At 30.4% G+C, this 22418-nt stretch overlaps 1 protein-coding gene across 1 annotated transcript; it reads left to right on the top strand.

Annotated features, from left to right (window-relative positions):
* Positions 1 to 9932: 9932 nt before the first annotated feature.
* Positions 9933 to 15405, top strand: LOC119688671 (condensin complex subunit 2-like). Its single transcript, XM_038103340.1, has 6 exons — positions 9933 to 10108; positions 10164 to 10349; positions 10437 to 10728; positions 10788 to 11670; positions 13108 to 13832; positions 15397 to 15405. The coding sequence occupies exons 3-6, from the start codon at positions 10444 to 10446 to the stop codon at positions 15403 to 15405; spliced, it is 1902 nt and encodes a 633-aa protein (XP_037959268.1). The 5' UTR covers positions 9933 to 10108; positions 10164 to 10349; positions 10437 to 10443.
* Positions 15406 to 22418: the final 7013 nt, after the last annotated feature.

Raw genomic sequence — 22418 nt, forward strand, 5'->3', positions numbered from 1 at the left:
TTATTATTATTACTAATGTAAATATTAATTGCATGTATAATATTAATATTAGAAATATAAATAATATTAACATTACTCGTATATATAATAGTAATATTAATTGTATATATAATAGTAATATTTATTGTTTAGCATTACAATTATATACAATTTAAATTAATTAAGTATTTCAACATAATTATAAAAAACAACGATAACCGGTGAAAAAGTGAAGTTCTTTCTTATGTAATATAGAAATAAAATTATATTAATTTGAAATAATAGATTTCTGTAAGAAATTAACACTTACACTTATATAGAAATTTTCTATATAATAATTAAAATATAATTTTAAAAATAAAACTAGAAATATAATAATAAATCAATTTTATATATTTTCTTCTAAATTCAGTTTTTTGTACTTTATTTATATCATGTAAAAGCTTATACACATATAATAAGTTATAAAAAAAACTTAAAAATTAAACATTTATAAATTTATAACTTTTTGATCTTTTTATTTGTTTTACATTGGCGACATTTCGACACTTTTATGGCTGAATTGTCTTGATAACCGTTAGAATAAACTTAGTACAACTTAGTACATTTTGCTTCAAAACTATCTAGAAACTATAAGCAAAGAACAAATATAAAATAATACACTTGGAATTACTAATTACTATATACACCATATTAGTAGGAGTTAGTATGGCGACACACTAACTCCTACTAATATTCAAGAAGAACTATGTATGAAATTTGAAGAAAGCGATTTTAAGGTTTGAAACAGTTAGGCAGGCAATGGTACAATAAGCTAGATGTATGTTTGAACTAAATAGGTTTGATGCCTTCAGATGCCGATCCATGTATGTACTGAAAATAATTTACGTCGATGATATAATGATAGCATCAAATAATGATAAGGACTTGATTAAATTGAAAACGGATTTGGTAAAATTTTTCAAAATAAGTGATTTGGGGTTGCTCAAACATTGTTTCAGTATAGAAATCACAAGTTAATTATATACGTGCATTTTGAAAACGTTTTAACATGCACATGAATCTAAATTAGTTAAAAAACCAATCAACGTTAACGAAAAATTATTGAAAGAAATGCCTCCAAAATCAGACAGTGAGCTAGATGAGATAAAAAATGTGCCATATCTAAATTTAATTGACAGTTTAATTTATTTATCTACATCAACGCGTCCAGATGTTGCTCATGCTGTAAGCACATTGAGTCAATATAATGCAAAATTTGGTAAGTAACATTGGATCAGTGGTGACGCGTGCCCTATCTGGCAGGATATGCGGCACTTCTACAATGTTGTTTTTACATGTACCACTTAAATTAAAAATGATAAATTAAAATATATAAGCAGGCCTATTCTGAATACTCCCAGGGAACAAAACTTCCTATTCCCACGCTGTTCCCAAACACACAATTCCCTTATTCTGAATTGCTTGGGAGACAGCAGTTTTGGGAACAACAACAGTTTCAAATTTGTTTTGTTAAATTTTGGCAACCATGCCACTTTTTAATGACGAAAAGTGCGAAAATGAGCAAATCAAAGAAAAGAATTGCGTATCATATGTTGATTTAAATGTAAATCGCATTATTTGTTTGCTGCACAAATTATCGGAAATAAATATTAGTTATTTTATGAGTAAATAATAAATAATGAAATAATAAATAATAAAAAACTTTTATTTTAATGAGTAAAATAAATATATAAAAAGAATTGTGCATGAGCAAAATAAACCAAATGCTAAATTCTAAATTTTTAACTCTTTTTTAAACTAATTAAAAAACAACCTTACGTTATGATATCAATTCTTCAATGTCTTTATTTTCAAACATTCACTGCTTTTATACAAAATTGGCGTAAATTATAATTTAATTTTTTCATATAATTAGGATAGAAATGTCCTTCATGCTTCAATTAATGAACTAATAATAGTTTATGATTGTGCAGATGTTACAATAAAATAGAAGCAATGTTTTACCTGCACATAATTGCAAAAGTTTATTTTAACTTATTCTAGGAATCCCATTCATTTCAGAATTTGGTCTCCTTTCATTTTTCTATTGTTTTAAAAACAATAGTTAACACTTTAATTAGTGAAAAAACCCGTGTCAATAAAATAAATAAATAAAAATTTAAATATTTCAAATTTGTTATAATATTATTAAAATAATAATTTTAATAAAATATATTAAATGAAAATTTTGTTATATTAAATTTATTAAAATAATTTTATTAATATATATGCGGAAAACTAATCAACTCTTGTGGATAAAATATAAAAATAAAACTTTGAAAATATTAAATTTATTGTAATAATTTTATTAAAATATATTCAAAAATCTGATCATTTTCAGTTACTTTTATATTAAATTAAACTATTTTTAATACTTTTTTAACTTGTCTCCCCAACAATTTGCTTGGGAAAGAATTTGTGCAAAATTGGGAAAAAACTCCCATTCCCATGCGATTCAGAATAGCAAAATTGGGAACAGGGAATAAAACTCCCATTCCCAAATTATTCAGAATAGCAAACTTGGGAACAGGGAACAAACTCCCATTCCCATGCGATTCAGAATAGGCCTGAAGATGTTTTATTAATAATAAATGTATTACATTAGGCAACAATATATTCACAATATAACATTTAATAATTCATTAACAAAATAACATATTAAACAAATTAAATAAATAATTTATATATAAGTTTAATATTATACCAATATGAAATAAATACAACTTTTCACATATATCTTATAACATCAAACCAACTTTTTTCAAACAAAAGAGTTTGTACTTAGAACCATACATGTTTATGCAGTGATCAAACACAATCGAACACACTTGCAATGTATAAATGTGCGGCCAGCTACTCCGCACACAAAGCGGTTATTATTCGCTGGAGCAGCAGCTAAAAGGGGACATCTAACCACAAGTTTAGCACATCGGTAAGTCAACATGTTGAATTGTTATGCATGTAGTTGATATTCGAATAGAACAGAAAATACTCTCATACAATTCCCAATCTCTATTTCTCATATTTTAAGCACATTATTTTGTTCATTCTACTTTTGTGCACACTTATGACAGAAAATTATGAATGCAATTGCTTAAAGGGGAAAGGCGAAATATGATAGAAATGTTTTGCGATGTGAGCTGCAAGCTTATGAACACAACTAACGATCATAATAGCTAAGAGAAGCAAATTAATTGAGTTTTCATAGACAATTATATTTAATTGTTTTTGCTAAAACTTTAATTTTTAAAAATATATTTATGAAAATATAATAAAAAGTATTAATTCTTGATGTAAAGACATTTAATAAATTTATATATATTATTTGACCATTTGACCATTTGCAAATTATGTTAGGATGTGCGCCGCAAACCTCCGCACCTTAGAGCAGTCGTCACTGCATTGGATAGGGATCAAAAGCGTGCTGCAGTATCTGAAGGGTACATAAAACTATGGTTTAATGTATGGAAATCAAACAAGCCATTAATAGCATATGCTAATGCAAATTGGGATCATTTTCTTGATAACCGAAGATCCTATACTGGATATAATTTTTGACTTGCCTGTGTCTGTGAGTTGGGAACCACGAAAGCAACGGACAGATGCAATGTCTAGTACAGAGGCATAATACATGGCCTTATCGGACACGGTGAAGGAAATCACACACATTTGCCGTTTTCTCGATCCAATTTTGATCCAAAAAGACGCGACAGTTATTTATAACGATAATCAAGTTGTCGCTAAGTTGACGGAAAATCCTGCTTCTCATAACCGCATGTTATGAGAAAACATGTTGACATTTGTTATCATTTTGTTCGATTTTTTGCTGTTGATAGCATCGCTGAAGTCAAGTACCTACCTACAAATGAAATGTTGGCAGATGTGTTTACGACAGGTTTATCATCCGCAAAAAAGAATTTGTCAGCATGTGATAACAAGTAAAGAGGCTTTCCGGAGTACAGTCCCAACAGAATGGGCGAAAATTACTGTTGAAGACTCAGAAGCTGGTTAATTCAATGCCAAACAGATTGAGTGAAGTTCTAAAACAGCGTGGCTATCCAACAAAGTATTAAATTTAACCTTATATTATTATTTATACTGATTTTATAAGCTTTTTTATAACTGAACGCAGATGTTTTTGGGCCTTAATTTACTTATTGCGTGAGTTTCATCTCGTTATTTTGAAATTTAAGAGAATAAAAACTTTTAAGTTTTGTTTTTGCTTTTTGAACTTTAGAAAGTAAAAAATAAATGTATGTAAAAATTTTAATTTAAAATATATATGTAACATACATATACATATTTATGTCGTGCTTCTATATCACGTATCAAATTTCGTAAGGTGAACGCAGACTTTATTGGCTATGTGTATATATCAGTAACAAAGTATAAGATACGGAAATGACATGTCACCGAAGATAGATCGGCTGATAAATGTCTTATTAACCGATGTTAAATCAGCGATGTATTATCGGTTTAAGACATGTATAAACATACACCATATATGCACATATATATGATTGCATTATATGTGAAATAACTAATCTTGGAAGAATAATTTATGAGGACAACACATGTAAAAGTCAAATGTTGTGTTGCCGTATACTAAACATTTATTTTACATTCTCTTGGGTGGTATTTATACTTATACACAATAGCGAGGCGTCAGCTTTTTGGCAAGGTGTTCACAATTTGATCAAAATAGTATTCCAACTATAACGTATTCCCCCTACTCCTGAGTTTTGTCCTTTCCACAAGCAAATAGCGTACAAGGCCAACAAAACAATTTATTTAAATGTTCGCAGCCTATGATCCACTGGTTTTTATAATAAATAACTGTAGAAAAACGGCGACTTATCACAGATTTCGACATTTTCACATCAGGTGCCAAATTCTTCATATCTGGAGTTGGTCTATTCATTTTGTATGAACTTGGGCTTCAGTTTAGTCGACTGAACCTCTAGTCAAATGTAAAGCGATTTTCGCTCAATCATTTCGTTTCTCTTTTGTATTTACTTTGCATAACATTGGAGGTTCACTTTTTTTATTGAAGCGCTTGCACGCATTAATTTAAGAGTTATGATTATTTTACGTACATATTTTGCAGGACTTGTTTTCTCTTTTATTTATATATTTGTTTGTATGTTTTGTGTTTATTCAATACTGAACATAGTTCCAATGTGAATGTTATTTCATTTGCATGCTTTGTAAGCAGCGCGGTGCAGTTTTTATTCTGAACCTTAGTATATTTTAAGAGGAATGTATTTTCTCTTTCATTAATTATAAGTAATGTTGGGTGTAACTAATATATGTATGTGTGGTTTTGTTTGTATTATATGTTTTGTGTTTATATGAATCTGTTTGGAAAAGCTATTATTAAAATGTTAAGTAGCAAAATAGCGAGATTGTTTACCTAATAAAAAAAGTTCTAAAAAGGAAGCTTTGTTAAGGTGTTCAGTGAACACTCTGAACCATTCGACGCCTCGCCTCTGCTTATACATATAACTTCATATTCGAGTCGCCGGAGTATCTTACATTAAATCTGTTCTGGAGGAACTAGTGCCGAATCTCAACACAAATTTACACAAATATTTTCAAGGGATAAAGTTTCAATGCAGATAAAGCTTTTTATGGACCTTGGCATTCATAAAAAAAGGATTTTTGTTTTAATTTCAAATGTTTCAAACCCATAAGTTTTTGGGGATAGATTAAGACTTCTCAACAATAATTCGGTACAACTGGATGCATTGCTGAAATGGCTTTTCCAATTTTTTGAACATTTAAAGAGTTGCTAACTTTTTATTAGGAATATAATTTATACCAATGGGTGAAGTTGCAACTAAATTCTTCTTCAGAAGAAGGTATTTTTAGAACTTGATTGTTTGAATGTTGAAGTGGAAATGAGCAGTTCGTTTAAAAAAGATAAAAAAAAACTGTTACTTTTCTCAATAAATATTTTATTACATTTTGTCATTATATTGAGCTTATATCAAGCTTATTAAACTTGAAATATATAAAAACCTCCAACGATTTCACTTAATATAACGTATTATAATTATTGGATTTGCGATTTGTATTGAATCTGTGTAATATTTGTCTGGGTATTAAAGGCACCCAAAACTTAAGTTTGATTGTGAACTGTGAACAAGCCTGGATATTGACACAACTTGGGCTCCAGTATTTCTTTCTTGAACTTTGCTTTCATGTGCTACAGAAGATTCGACTGGTTAAGACTTAGATACTTCCAATTTACTTTGGCCTATGTGAGAGCTACTACATTTGGAGTATATAAGCCATGTTGTTCTTTAACTAGCTGCTGAAATAGTTCGTATATCAATTATCGTGTGTGATTGGCAGAAGAAGAAATTGAAACGGAAGGTTTCATAGTTGAAACCTTGAAATATTTTAGACTAGATGCAGAGTCATGAAATAGCTTTTATAGTTGCCTATCAGTAATAATATATAAAGATTTCATTTTCATAAAAATCCATATTCACAGTAAGAGAACAGACTCTTAAGATAGCAAACACTTCTGCCTGAAACATTAAAGTACAGTTGCAAAGGACTTTGTGCCTTTATTTTTCCCATCAGTTTAAATTGTTATCTTTTCTTGTGTAGAATTGGCCCTTCCTTCCAATCTCTTCTTGAGGAAAGTTGTTATCAAAGTATATAATCTTTCAGGAGTAAGTCTAATAATAAAGTCATTCAATCAGTCGTTTATAAATGCCTAAATTCTGAGATGCAGCTTTATAACTATTTTAGTTGATCTACTGACCATCCTGTTAATTGTCAACTGCGTAGAATTTACTGTTCTTTACGTATTACTAATAAATTAATAGGTTCTTGATATGGGATTTATTTTTCCTGTTTTAGATGAAATTGCTTCGGTCGGTCTAGTCTTGCCGATCTATGGATTAGTGTTGGTTTATGTGAAACTAATAGAATTACTGGTGAGTGATCAGAGTTAAAATATAAACATTCAATGATACTAAGATGACTATTATTATTTTTGTATTTTTGAAAATGAACAGCTCAATTAAATATGGGATCTTGGTTGCATACAAACACCATAAAGAAGTCATTTGAAATTATATCACATCCTATAGACCCCAATTAAAGTCATATATAATATTCAGCTATTATTTTGAATGTATTGGGATTTCTGCTAAGGGAACAGATTATCCAACTAATAAGAATTCTCGTTAAGGCAGCAAGATATTCTTGTTTTTAGCAGAATTCTCGCTAAGAGACGAAGATATTCCGCTTTCAGCAATTTTCGCTGAATTTAAAATCCTAAATCCCGGGCGGAGTTTCCGTTCTTGTAAAGATATTCTTTTGCTATATTGGGAAGGTGAATGAAGCAACGGGTTAATTTCAAATAAAATTATATCATTTTCTTAAAGTATAGCATGACGATGCTACATGTATGCGCTTCAAGTATGCCGATCAAGTATGCGCTTTGCTATACACTTTGAAACAAGGTGTATAAAATATATATATTGTAGAACATTTTGGTATATAAATTGTATAATATGTGTAATACGATTTCGCAAAAATAACAAAAATATTGTTATGATCTATATCTAGTTTGATACAGATTTTAGCTAATCCGGCACTTGAACCAGCTTAACTTTACTCTTTATGTTATCCTCCGTACCTAGTCTGATACGGATTCACTAATCCGGCACTTTAACCAGCTTAGTAATTCATTTACGCAATCCGGCACATGAACCAGTTACGTAATTTATAAATAGCTATATATATATGTAAATATATATATAGGTATTTATTTATTTATTTTATTTTATTATTGATTTTCAAATTCGGCACATAAACCGACTTTGCTCAAGGTTCTTTTAGGCACTTAAACCAAAAGAAAACACTTGGTTGAATTCAGGTTTTGAAATTGAATTAAATGTTTATTGAAAAATGTTGTGCTTTTATACAAAATTCTTAACACTAAGCTTATGGTAAAGGAGGAAATGCACCTAGTTCCCACGATTTGTTATCCGATGGACTTTGAACATTCAAGGCCAAGGGCACTCGTGGGAAATATGTGCATTACCTATGCTTATACTATTTAATGCAGCCAGCAAGCTGATATATGTATTTTGCCATATATCAACCTGCTTCACAAATTTGGTGACTTAAGTGTGTTATCACTGAAGCCATGCGCCAACTCATATTGCACCTGTGGGAACAACAGAATTGTCGCAGCGGCTTGCCTATTGCTGCAACTCACAACGAACACACGATAAAAGAAAATGAACATAATGCTTATCAACCTTGCACAGTGGCGTGAGAGGATGATCATGTTACGTCTGGCACGCTGATATCGTGCGAATATTTAGTTGTGAGAGCCAGCAACATTGCTAAAACTATTTGATAACACAAATAAAACCAACAACAAAAACAACATAAGAAGCTAATTTAAAGTACTTATGTATACATATAATTAATACAATAATAATAATACAATTATAATAATTGATACAATTGATTTTTATAATAAATTTAATATAAAACTTAACAAATATATTGCATACAAAAAATTAAATTTTTTTCTGTAAAGTGCAAAACATTCGACCATTTCATTCATTTTTCAATATATATTAAAAAATTAAGAAGTAGAACAATGTTTCACGGTATTTTTAATTTATTAATTTATTTGAGTTAATTTATTTGAGATTCAAGGAATCACGAGTAAGTTACCTGTGATTCGTTTATGTAACTTTCTCACTTAGTTTTGTCAAACGATTTTCTCACTTTTAATATTTAGTTACTTGAATTGTTTGTCAAAAGTGGAAAAAATTATTTTAAAAAATGAAGTGAGAAAGTTACATCTGCTAGCCGCTGACCTAAGGCTGCAGTTACATTGCATGTGAATTTTGTCTTGCGTGATCATACGAACAAATCAAACATATGTATTCATATGTGAGTGGTTACAGTTGCTGAGAACTTTTCGCGCGAAGTCTTGTCTTTCTCATGCGAATATTTGATTAAACAAAATATCTTGTTTGAAATTCATGCGTTCGTTCCAAATCGTAGGTGTAAATAGTGAAATTGAGAGGAGTGTTTTTTACGTTATTTTAGTTTATAGATGGAAATAAATTTGAAAAGATACACTAGTTTTAGGGAGTGGATTGCGATTTGCTAATTGCTTTGTTTGAAAAATATACAAACTCTCCATTTCTTTACCTTGAAGAATAAAAATCATGCTCCCAAATTCATCCTTTGTTATTTGAAATTAATAAATAACTTGATAACGAATTTTCCACTAAATATATTTCATCTTCACTATCCATTTTGTTTTCAAAACAAACAAAATAGAGCTTTCAATTCGCAAACAATGTAAACGCAACATGCAATGTGTTCGCATGAAAAAACATATGTACGAACACGCAAGACAAAATTCGCATGCAATGTAACCGCAGCCTAAAGGTGCATCCACACTAAAGCGAACGCTTACGAACGAACGAACTTTTGCAGGCACCATTACCTGCGTATGTAATGCCAGTGGAAACATATTAAAATAGACTATTAGTATCACGCTCAGACTAGTAAATTAACAACTATTAGAATTTGTATATAAGGCCGTGTGCGAGTTCGAGTAATTTGAGGTAAAGTAAATTGAAATTTTCTAGGGATTTTTTGCACTGTACTTATGTAAAGATTTATTTATTTATTGCACTTAATTACAAAGTAGGTTTTGCTTTATGTTTTTAATGTCAGTATTGACATACAGTTTTCTTTTTATATAAATATAGTATTAAGAAAATGTACATATTTATACATACGTTGAAAATATAATACGTACAGACAAAACATTTATATATATGTGCACTGTTTTTAAATTATTAAAAAATTCGCCTATAAATATAATTATATACATATATTTATTATTGTAATAGAAAAATTTTATATCATAATTGTTTTATTCTTAATTGTCAATTTCTTTAAATTTCAATGCTTAAAATTTACTTCATACATCACTGAACGTACTATACGGACGCTCTTATTTGAAATAAGAAAACGATGTAAAAGGCGAATGCATTGCAAATACAGATAGCTTCGAAGAAATTTAATGGTAACTATTAACAAATTTATAAACAATTCGTTGAGTGATATTAAAAATTTCACAGCTATTTAGTGCCTTAAATATTTATTGTAAATTGAGTGTCAGAAAATCCGTACAGGAGAACAAAAGCAAAACTGACAAGTGACGCTGTCGAAATTAACAAGCAAAACAAACGCAAATAATCAAAATTAATTGCGCTCGGCATTTCATATAAATATTTATAATTCGTTTTGTGTTGGCAATCATTGATGTAGTGTTAAAATAGTTGCTTTAAGTTTATAGCAATTGCCAGCAATATAAAAATCATATTAATATCACGAAATATTTATTTGTTTAGCAAAACCATGTTACCTACAAGTGTTCGGAAATCGATTCGATTCTCTGATGCCAGGCTTTATACTGAAAACGTAACAGAACTTCCACCAAATGATGATGAAGAAGAGCGACGTTTGGCACGTCGCCGTACTTTATTAAGGCAAATTTTGATGGATGAAAACCAAAATCTAGAAAAATGTTTGGAAATTTATAAAGACAATAAAATAAGTCGTGATAATGCATGGTCCTTATCAGTTATTGATACATTGACTGTTTTGCTTGAGCGTCATCAAAACTTTTTGAACAACTTTAGGGTAAGTATACTTATGTGGGTTAAATATTGTTTCTGTTTAAAACTTTGAACATAATTAAGGTTGCTTGTCCTTCGCTAGAAGCTTCATCAAGGGTATATGGTTTACGCGTAGACTCTATATACGGAGACGTTATGCGTATTTCCGCAGGTTTAGCTGCAAAAAAATTTAGCAGCAAGAATGCAGAAGTTGATGGTATCGACGATGTTGATGATTCCAATGACCGAACTGATATAGCTAATAAATCGGTCGCTGAGGCGCAACCGGACACAAATGCTAATCCACCTAAACCAAAAAAGCGTGCACGGCGACAAATAAGCACAATTACGAAAAATAAAGACACTTTAAATGGTTTATTAGAAACTGTTCCAATGGATGATGTCATCTTTGGCAAACTTAATAGAGTTGGTGGCTCAATAAATTCATCCAAACGTTTAATGAATAATGTGTTACCGACAAACGATTATGATTTAAAGTTGTGTACAAAGTTTAGTTATTGGACGGGGATTGAGAATGATAACACCGATTATACATCAGAAATTGAAGGTAATTATGCCCAAGATGATGTCCCTGCAAATGTATTTGGCGAAATTGAAAAAGAAGAAACTGATCTTAAAAATAGTGATGTGGATAAATTTGACGAAATCAGGGAAGAAGGTGGTGAAAATGAAGGAGAGATCTTGCACAAATGCTCTAAAAACTTATTTATTAGATCACTACATACTGGTTATATTATTTCAAAAAAGAATAAAATAAAGTACGACGACGAAAAAGAAAATACTTCTCCACTTAATGTGAATGATCCCGATGACACTCCACGAGTTTTAACACCATCTGAATTAGCTGTGCAATTTGACATGGATGCTGAATGTCAGCCAGTATGTCTTGATCCGGAAGCACCTATGTTAGATGTTGATTTCTGTGAATATGATGACTTAACATCAGGTAAATTATCTTTTTTATATTGATTTAGTAAACTATATAGAAACCTAATATTTATTCCAAAAATAAAATGTTCAGATAAACGTAGAATTGTAGTAGCTATGTACTATACCCTTAGTATTATGGTGTGTATTTATTTTTTTTTTCCTAAGTAAAAGAAATACATAATTTTATTGCATAAAAATCATTTTACAACATTTGGACACTGAGACAGTAATATTGAGAAGTATACAAGTGTTGCATTTTTCTTAATTAGTGACGTTGTGGGCATTCTAGAAGATATTTCCAGATATTGATATTCTCAGACAAGATTCTGGAAATTTGTAAAACTTTTTTATTTTACTTATTAATTTTAATGATTTCGAAAAGTTTAAATAGGATGAGTTCTACTCATTGCAACACTATTCAACTATTCATCTCTGTGGCACGTAAGACAGCATTGTATAGAAAAGAGTTGATGAACTTCTATTTAATAAAAAGTATTTTAACTTTGAATAAAAATGGTATAGAACTGACAATGATAAATTTTAATATGAGTATTCATATTGTGCTAAAGATTTGCCTTCCTACTAAACTTTTCTTGTTCTTAGACTAATAGTAGCTAGCAACCTCTTTCTGAATATTGTTGATACCTTTCAATTGACCGCATAACGCGCGGAAAATGTGAGCATACTGTTAAGGATTTGAGGTTTAGTAGTTGCACGGTTCAGGAAATACAAACGGTTCAGGAATGTTTCAAAACATTCGTTGATTTAATTTTGTTTCAATAACCAATTTAGAACTAATTGGTGATGCATCTATATATATATAATAAGGTTTTTTTGTAATAAAATTTATGTAAATAGTTTACAACATTATTATTGATGCTGTTTTTCAGATAAAAGATATGTAAGCTATATCCAAAAAGTGAAAAAAGTCGCACAGAATAGTCCATTTCCCCAAAATTCGACAACCAGAAAATTAAAATTTATGACATTTTGGTCCAGTGGAAATAAGCGGCAAAATAGAGAAGATGGCGATTCTGCCACTTGAGCGTATTAAAATATAATGAGTAATGTACAATAGTCAGTAGCGTCGCTTAAACGACTGCTCATATGCACCGGTGTATATATATACATATATATTAATTTTTAAGCCTGTTTAACTTTAGTTTTTGGTCGGTTTGGTAGTTTTCTTTTTTTAATTTTGATTATACCCTATGCGCTATTATTTGGAAAAGTGAATTGATTTGACGAGCTAATGAAATTAAAGTGTCAATGTCAATACAAATTCACTATATTTAATATCAAAAAAAAAGCGTCAAAATTATATGAAATCGTTAGTAACTAATTTTCATTAATTCATTAATTACATTAATTAAAAAACATAAATATCTAATTAAAGAATACTGAAGCTTCATTTATAACTAATTTTTTTTTTTAAATTTCAATATTTTTTTAGAGGAAGTAACTGCAATAAATAGATGCCGAGGTTTACGCCATTCAGCACAGATTATGGAGGATTTACGTCCTACTGATTCTTCATCACAGTTGGAATATTCGTATCGTCCTCTAAATAAAATCTCTAGATTTTGGGCTGGTCCGTCCCATTGGAAATTTAAAGGACTTCGCCCAAGTCAGTCTACTTTACTATTTTCAAGTAATACTCAAAATGGTCGACTAATAAATCAACGGGCACAACGTGCACAAGTGGTTAAGACACGTTCAAAACCTCTTATATTTGGAGTAGACGGCGACGAGAGTTTGTATCTGCCTTATGACAAGGCCACAAATAAACAACGCCGTGCTAATATACACAAAAAATGGGACCAACGCAAATTAAAACTACCTACAGATTTACTTGTTAATAAAAATACATTTATGCGTGGCTGGCTCGTACCTAGAGGTTATGACATACAAAATTCAAATCTTCGTAAAACGGTGGCTAATAAATCGGCTGGTACTATTGCGAATTCCGTTGTTCAGCCTGATGATGATGAACATTGTGCGGATAACGATGTATTCATAGATCATCTTGACATGTTATCAGATACTGAACATTTACAGAGAGATGATGTAGGTGTTGATTCTGAATCGCAGGAGTGCAACGATACGGTGTTGGAGATTGCTACAGAATTTGATGGAGCACCTTCTCAAGTAAGCATTGCATTATATAAAAACAATTTAGTAATAAAAATTCATTAACACATACTTTTTTTAAGTATCTTTACTAAAATTTGTTCCTCAAATTTAATTATAATTAATGGTAAATATACAGTACGTCAAGAATGTGTTTACACATTGAAATAAAATTCACTTCTTTAACTTATAATCGCAAAAATACTGCATTTCGTTTAAATATAACGATTTTTGTGAATAATTTTTAATAATTGATAAATTGAAAATATAAACATAAAAAAATGTTCATTAGTTTGTTGAAAAAAAAAAATGGAATATACAACAAAAATATATATCCTACATAATTTTGTGACTGTCAAGTAACTGTTTACATAAATAATATAAAGTTGTTTAATATAAGCTTTATTCAATGGAAACTTTTTCATATAATGTTTTAAGTATTTATAATGGTCTTTTGTAGTATCTTTGATATAACATATTGCAGCCTTTTTTTATGGAATTAACCCAGTCTCACGTTGTTGTTGCTTAGTATCAAATTTCGCTTTTGCAGTATTATGGTTTTAGGTAACCTCTGGGTTTTTCGTTGTTTTTGACGATTTTTGATGAAATTTAAAATGTGGCTTTTCCTTTTAATGGCCCAAATACATTCGCATTTTTTATTAAATGATATTCCAAACTACTTTAATATTTTTGGGTGTCTTTATGTAAGGGGAATCCCCAGTCCTTCTGCTTCAAATGAAGCGTCAAATTGTAACACATCATTTTAAAAATTTGACAGGAAAAGTGATATTCCATTTAATAACAATATAAATACCTTAAAGCATGCTTGGTAGGTTAATAACGCAAAGCACAATTTATGCCTCATAGGAGGTTATAACATTGTCTCATTATTTAAAAAAAAAATAAAAAAAATTAAAGTAGTAGACAAATATTTTGTACAAAACGCGATAAATTTTAACTAAAAACTCTTGTTTAGTGTTTGTTCCGCGTTATGGCCCGACGCTCTGTTATATAAGAAACAACAACAATATATTCTTCCCTAAGTTCCGTAGTATAGACCCAGGTCAAATGTTCCTGGTTTTTTCATATTTTCGTCATGATAACATATTCTGCATTCCGTAGTATAGACCCAGGTCAAATGTTCCTGGTTTTTTCATATTTTCGTCATGATAACATATTCTGCATATGCTGTGAAAGTTGGTCTTAACGATAATTTTATACATTGGCTCTAATCTACTCTCTTATTCAGCTAGATTTAAAATATTATAAATAGTCCCACATATTAGTAAAATATTTCTCATAGTTTCCCCAAGTGGCGGCTATAATACCTGGACACCACTGCAAACGATAACGTTTCATTTTACAATTAAAAGTGAAAAAATTAGAAAACAAGAATTAATTAAGTATCAATATCTCAGACAAGAATCAATGCAGGGAGTCAATTACGCCAAATTTGCCGCACATCGTTTAAATAATGCAAAATACTGAAAAAACACAAGTTGTGTAAACAGTTACTTGACATTCAAAAATGATGTGGGATTTGTTTTTGCCAAATTTTGTGTTCTTCTTTCAATAATTTTATAATGTTTTTTTATGTTTATATTCCTAATAGACTAATTAAAAAATATACAGTGAAATTCCCCTAACTCGAATCGTCAAAGGGACGGCAAGGGAAGACATTTATTATTACAGAACTGTCTTTTTAAGTTGTCCTTATTTTTTAAAATCGTTAATAAGGTGTTACAAGGAATTCCATATTTTTCGGCTATATCTTTTTTCTTTTTTGTCACCTTTTTCTACTTCATTAATTAAATTGATTTTTTCCGGGATTGTCAAACATTTCAAATTTCTTTTACTCATGTTTGTGATTGAAAGTCTACTGCTTCACTGATAATGAGCACAACTTCATCATTGCATTAAGGAAATTTACAATAATAAGAGCAGTTTTTAGCCATTTTAGTGTCGCTGAAAGTTAGAATCCAATAATGTCGCGTAAGTTAGAAAAGTAGATGACAAAAGTATTTGAAAATATAAAGGCAAAACCAAAAATTCAAGCTGTGGAGATAAATTTAAAGGGAAATGCTAAAAAGCTATGCCAATTTTTAGTTCGAGTTAAGGGAATTCGACTTATGGAGAAAAAAAGCCAAGGAAGAGTTGTTGAAAATTCAAAGTTCGCACATAGAAGTTCGAGTTGTGGAATAATTCGACTTAGGGAACTTCGAGTTAGAGGAATTTCACCGTATAAAATAAAAAACATATATACTAAAACAAAAAGTTGTCTTTTTTTGAATAAGATATTGAAATTTTCAATTTTTTTTGAATGTGTAAAGTTATACTTGACAAACTGTATATACCATATGTATATTAGGGAATCCTAAAAAAATCAAATTCTTTTTTTTTTCAACGCATACCCTGTAATTATGTTTGAATGGTGTCAAAACAATTGTAAATAAAATTTTATGTATTTAAAAATAAAAGAACCGGTGCCGACTTGCCGATACGTGTCAGAACTTGCATCCTTTGGCGCATTGCAGCGACCTTATCGAAGTGTTTGTTATTATTTGTTTGTTTTAGTAGTAAACGCATTATTTTCATTTACTCAATATATCAATGGGATTACAAAGTTTTAAAAAGGGAATATTTTTAATTGGGGATGTAAAATATCAAATCACTGGTTCAAAACTTCCCTCTAATGGATAAGTATTATACCAACTAAAGCTTTACCTAACTGTGTTAAGAAGTTAATTACATTGTACCAAGTTTGGAGAGGTTTGCAGAAAAATGCGAACAAAACGCAAGGCGTGTTCGAACAGCGTTGATAATCTTGCAGCGCCAGAGAGAGCCAGGTCGATCTGGTCGACCTATAAGCCTGAGCACAGTTGTCCGTATCAGTTTTATAATTAAGTCTTATAGTATTGGGAACTTGAAGTATTGAGAGCATTTCCAGAAAGTACCTCTTATTATGGTTCCTATCTTCATATAAGATTTTTGCCTTCTCAAAATCAGGTTCATGTTTATGGTCCATACAATGTACAGCCAATGCTGTATTGGCTTCAGCACCACTTTTATTTTTTAAACTATGTTTATGTCCAGCCATCCTTGTCTTAAGCTTATTTTTAGTCGTACCTATATATATTTTGTTACATACGTTGTACCCGTCATCTTTACAATTCAGCTGGTACACTACATTAGATTTGTCTTTATTATTTATTTTTGTTTTAGTATTGCTATATAATTTAGCTATTGTGTTAGTTGTCTTCTGAGTGATTCTATAACGTTCCTTGTCATGTATATTAGAATTCATTATTTGGTTTGACAATTTCGAAACTTAATCAATAGATTTATATATTTTTTTGTCATTATTATTGTTTGATTGGAGCTTTTTAAAGTTATTATTAAGCATCATATTAATAATCCTTTCGGGGAAGTCATTCTTTCTTAAAGTATCACGCACTATGTTCTTTTGTTTATTATGGAAAATATTGTCTCTAAGTAGTAGAACTCTTCTAATAAAATTGGATGCTGTATTTAAAATCACGTGTTTAGGATGATTGGAATTGTAGTTAATTAATCTTCCTGACGCTGAAGACTTTTTATACCTTTGAAAGTGAATTTGGTTATTATGTCTAATTAATTCAACATCTAAATAAGGAAGCCTGTTATTCTTTTCTTCTTGTATGGTGAATTTTAAATTTGTGTGAAAAGAATTAAAAATTTGAAGTATTTGAGTTATTTTATTTCTGCGTAGTATCGCGAAGATATCATTTACATACTTCGTTAATAATCTTGGTTTATATTCCTGGTCGTCCATACACTTTTCCAATAACTCTTCCATCACGATATCTGCTATAATGGGTGATAACGGTGAGCCCATTGGCATGCCTTTACGTTGTTTATAAATTTTGTTGCCTTGCATGAAGTAGTTATTTTCTTTAAGACAGAAATTTAAAATTTCGAAGAAAAGTGATTTTGTAATCTTAGTGAATGTCTTGGTTATATTCCACTTCTTTTCCAAAGAAGGTTAGTGATGCCAATTTTAAATTCACAGTTTGTGGTGCTATTCGGTAAAATTAATCTTTTTTGTGGTGCCATTTGCTTGAGTTTTATATTATTTTTCAACACTGCAAATAACCACAAATCCGGATAAATTTATATACATAGGCAGGGGTCGCACAAAGTTGGTTATTTTTATTCAGTGCATTTTGTTGTTGTTCACATCACTACATACGCACATAACCCGATAACCAGTGCCCAGTGAACACCCTAAGTGTTTTAACACATCACTCAATAAATCGTGTGACTAAGAAAAACAAATTTTTTCTGCCAAGAATCGATTTTACTCATCAATATAATCTCCTTCAACGGCTTGTAGAAGGATTTGTCTTTTACCTCAAAATAGGCTTTAGTTTCAGTAATTACTTCTTCATTTTAGATGAATTTTTTACCGGTGAGCATTTTTTTGACTATACGGTGGATAGGAAGCAATTCGAAATGTAATTCGTGCAATTTTGCCATCGTTTTTATTGACTTGTGACACGGTGCATTGTCTTGGTAAAACAAAAATTTTTTCTTCGCCATATACCGTCGTTTTTTAACAATTTCTGCTTTCAAACGATCCAGTAATGCCGCGTAGTAGTTACTATTGATAGTTTTCCCTTTTCGAGATAGTCAATGAAGATTATACCATGTGTATTCCCAAATACTGAAGCTATATAACCTTCCCAGCTGACTGTTGTGCCTTTGGACACTTCGGACTTGGTTCACCGGCTGCAGTCCACTCAGATGATGATCGTTTTGATTCCGGAGTGAAATGATGGATCCATGTTTCATCCATTATCGAGGCAAAAGATCTGATTTATTACGTGTAAACATGGCCAAACACTGCTCTGAATCATCAACACGTTGTTGTTTTTGATCGATTATGAGTAAACACGGCATCCACTTTGAAAAGAGCTTTCTCATGGTGAAATATTCATGCATAATTGTAAACACATTACCTTCTGATATCTTTACGCTCTCAGTTATCTCCCGCAATTTCAATTTACGATCAGATATAACCAATTTCTGGACTTTTTTGATGTTATCTGGAATAACCACCTCAATTGGATGACCAGAACGTTCACCATCATCGGTGTCTGTACGACCACGTTTAAATTTAGCAAACCAATAACAAATGGTTCTTTTCGATGGAGCAAAGTTCGGATAATACTTTTGAAGTCATTGCTGAGCTTGTACAGTAATTTTTTTCATCAAGAAGCAATGATAAATTAGCACACGAAATTGTTTTGATTCCATTGTTTTGAAAATAACAAAAGTAGCTTCACTTAAATAGCTGTCACTTTTTTCCTGACTAATCGAAATGGTATGAAATTTTACACATAGTCTTTTGAAGGTTGGTACTTCATAAACGTCATATGGATTTGTCAATGGCAGCGTCATCTGTGTGTTAGTCACACGACTTATTGAGTGATGTAATATTTACTGAATAAACACGAAAGTCTAAAATGTTTTCTATAGTTTCTATACAAACTTTCTATTAAAAGTTTGAGATCAAGTCGGCACGGGTTATCGTTATACGATACCAATAATATTTATTATTTCAGCTACTAGGATCAAATAGAAAAAAAAAAAAGGGGAGTGCGTATTTCAAATCAAAAAAAATTTCGCCCTGATACCCTAGGACATCCTAATATGTATAAATATTATTATTATTATTATTATGTATTATATATATTAATCATATATATATATATATATATAATTATTATTATTATTATATGTCATATATATTAATCATATAAATATATATATATATATATATATATATATTATATATAATTATATATATATATATATATATATATATATATTAGGGTGTCCCTTAAATGGCTGAAAAAAATTTTTTTTAGATATCGGAATGCATACCTCCTATTTCTTTTTAAACGGTATAAATCATATTGAACCAAAAAATAAAGAAATAAAATAATTTTGTAAAGATTTATTAAAAAAATATAAAGAAATTCTTGAAATATCGGAGGATTTATAGGATATTTATTAATCCTTCTAAAACACATACAATAAGTGTTAATATTTTTATTAAAAAAGGTAAACAAATTATTGAAGGAGTACCAAATAATAATCAATTTAAAAATCCTAGACTAGACCTAGACCTAGACTTACTTAAAAATAAAATTTGATCTTCCTACGTCAACGTTAACACGTACCGACAGAATTCTGAAGATTTTGAAAATTGTTGTTTTTAACCCTTTCCGCTATATACGTAAATCAATTGAAATATTAAAATTTTTATGAAATATTTATTAAAAGAAGATAAAATTACAGATTAGGCAGGATATTTCCTTTTGAGGGTCTCTTTTTTTTACATTCTGGATACAGATTTCTGTGCTCCTGAACACAGCGTAGCAAAAATTGCTTTTGCTTTTCCTTTGCAATGATCGAGCCATGAAAATCTTGCATAAGTTTTACAGCTCTTTCAGCCGTATTATTAACTGCTCTTAAGGAAAGCACTTTCCTTTTCGTCTTCCAATAGGCAACATCTTCATCCCATTTAGAAACGGGTCTCTGGAAGACATTTTTATCAATTTTTAATCGAGAAAATAAATTTGTGATCTTGACAGACGCAAAATCACTTAATGACTTTCCTGCAACAATAAATAAGGCAGTATTATTAACAATTTATTGAAAACAGTATAAAAAATAGTACTATTTATTGTATTCTTACTTACTATACAAATAATTAGACATATCTTCTTCAGATGGGATGTATCTCTTCTCAGAATCATACGAACTCTCTCTTTGCGAACTCACTACAATGTTCGTTTTGGTTTGTTCATTAACTTCATCATCAAAGAGCGATAAAACGGTAATTTCTTCTGGCAAGTACAAAAGATGTTGACTGAACTTGCTCAGGGCTGCTTTGGAGATCAATTTGTCAACAGTTTCATATTACTTAAGCTTCTTTGAAAAACATAAATCTTGATTTGGTGCCTTTACCGCCAGACTACATTCAAGCCATGGTTTTGTATATAAAACAGCAATGAATAATCAGATGTCTTGAAGTACTCGCTTATCCTTGACGCTAATTTTGAACTGGGATTGTAACAAACATATCTTTAAAGAGTAAATAGCTCTAGCTATCCTGGTGGTCTAATTTTATTTTTTTTCCACTGTCTCCTCCTACGAAAATAATAGATAGTTCAATCAATTCTCGATAATCATCACGTCCAATGGTTTTTTGCAGTTCTTGATTATAAAATGTCAACAAATCTTCTATTGCTGTATTAAAAAATGTCGTGTGAAGATATCGGTATATGTTTCAACGGCAACAGGATCAATAGTTTTCCAGTTGTCTCTTAACTTTTTAAAAAGTGGGATATCGGGGCTACTTGTGACTTGGTGAATTTTTGTTTCGAACACACATTTTAAAACCAGTTCATAAACGTGATGGAGGCAAGCAAAAAGTAGTAATTCCCTGTCTAATTTTTGTTCCAAAAGTACACAAGCTCCTTTCAATCGCCCTGTATTAGACACAGTTGTGTCACAGCACATTATTTGTACTTTGTTATCGAGGTTCCAGTCATAAAGTGCATTCAACATAGCTTCAGCTTGATCCAGGCTGGAAGAGCTTTCAAGTTTGGGTACAGCTAGAAGTTGTTCCTTTTCTCCAAATGAAATTAGAATTGGCAAGCGATCTTCTGCAGAACTTCTCACGTTAAGTGCAGGTAATAATTTCCCATCTCAGTGAACGGTCACCATTTCAGGCATATTATTCTGAAAATTTGATTTTATTGATTCCGCTTTATCTTTTCGGTTCTGTGTGCGAATACGTTGAATAGACGATTTGTTTATCGGAAAATCATCACAACTAAGATCTAGTGCTTCTACTAGAACCTGAAGTGTATTAACAGAATCCCTTATGCCTAATTAACATCTATCTAAAGCTGCAACTAACTTAGGCGTGATAAAGTTACTTAGGCGTTTGCTATATGAAATAAATTATCTAAATTGTTCTTAAAGTCGTCCTCACGACGCTTGTAAATATCTTGTGTTTTTTTAGAATTTATTTGCAACACCCTCCAAGCATAGTGAAGATGCACAAGTTTTTTTTTACACAGTTAGGTATGGCTCTGGTAGGGATTCTAGTTTTTTTCCAAAATATAATACACTCCCGAATAACGAGATAGCGCTTTCACTAACAGTCAATTTAACTACGCGAATGTTAAAAAAAGTACCGCAAGAACTTGACGATTAGACGGTAACTTTGCGCCTGTTATTTGATAATTTATGTTACAAATTAAGAAAACACATTTTTTATTGCTTCTTAATTCCACTGCCATACTTTAAATGTAAAACAATACGTGTTAATCGCGAGAACAATTGAAAACAAATGACAAATGTCTTGAATATGCACCGTTACTGCCGATCAGCACGGGTTATCGTACTCTAAATAAGGTAAACGTTTTTTTCCGAGTATTTTAGAGGCAAATGAACAAAACTAAGACCTATGCGTTAGAAATTTAAAACTTTGAAAAATAAGGGACACCCTAATATATATATATATATATTATTATTATTATTATTATTATTATTATTATTATTATTATTATTATATAT

Source organism: Teleopsis dalmanni, chromosome X, assembly GCF_002237135.1.
Source record: "Teleopsis dalmanni isolate 2A chromosome X, ASM223713v2, whole genome shotgun sequence".
Classification (NCBI taxonomy): Eukaryota; Metazoa; Arthropoda; class Insecta; order Diptera; family Diopsidae; genus Teleopsis; species Teleopsis dalmanni.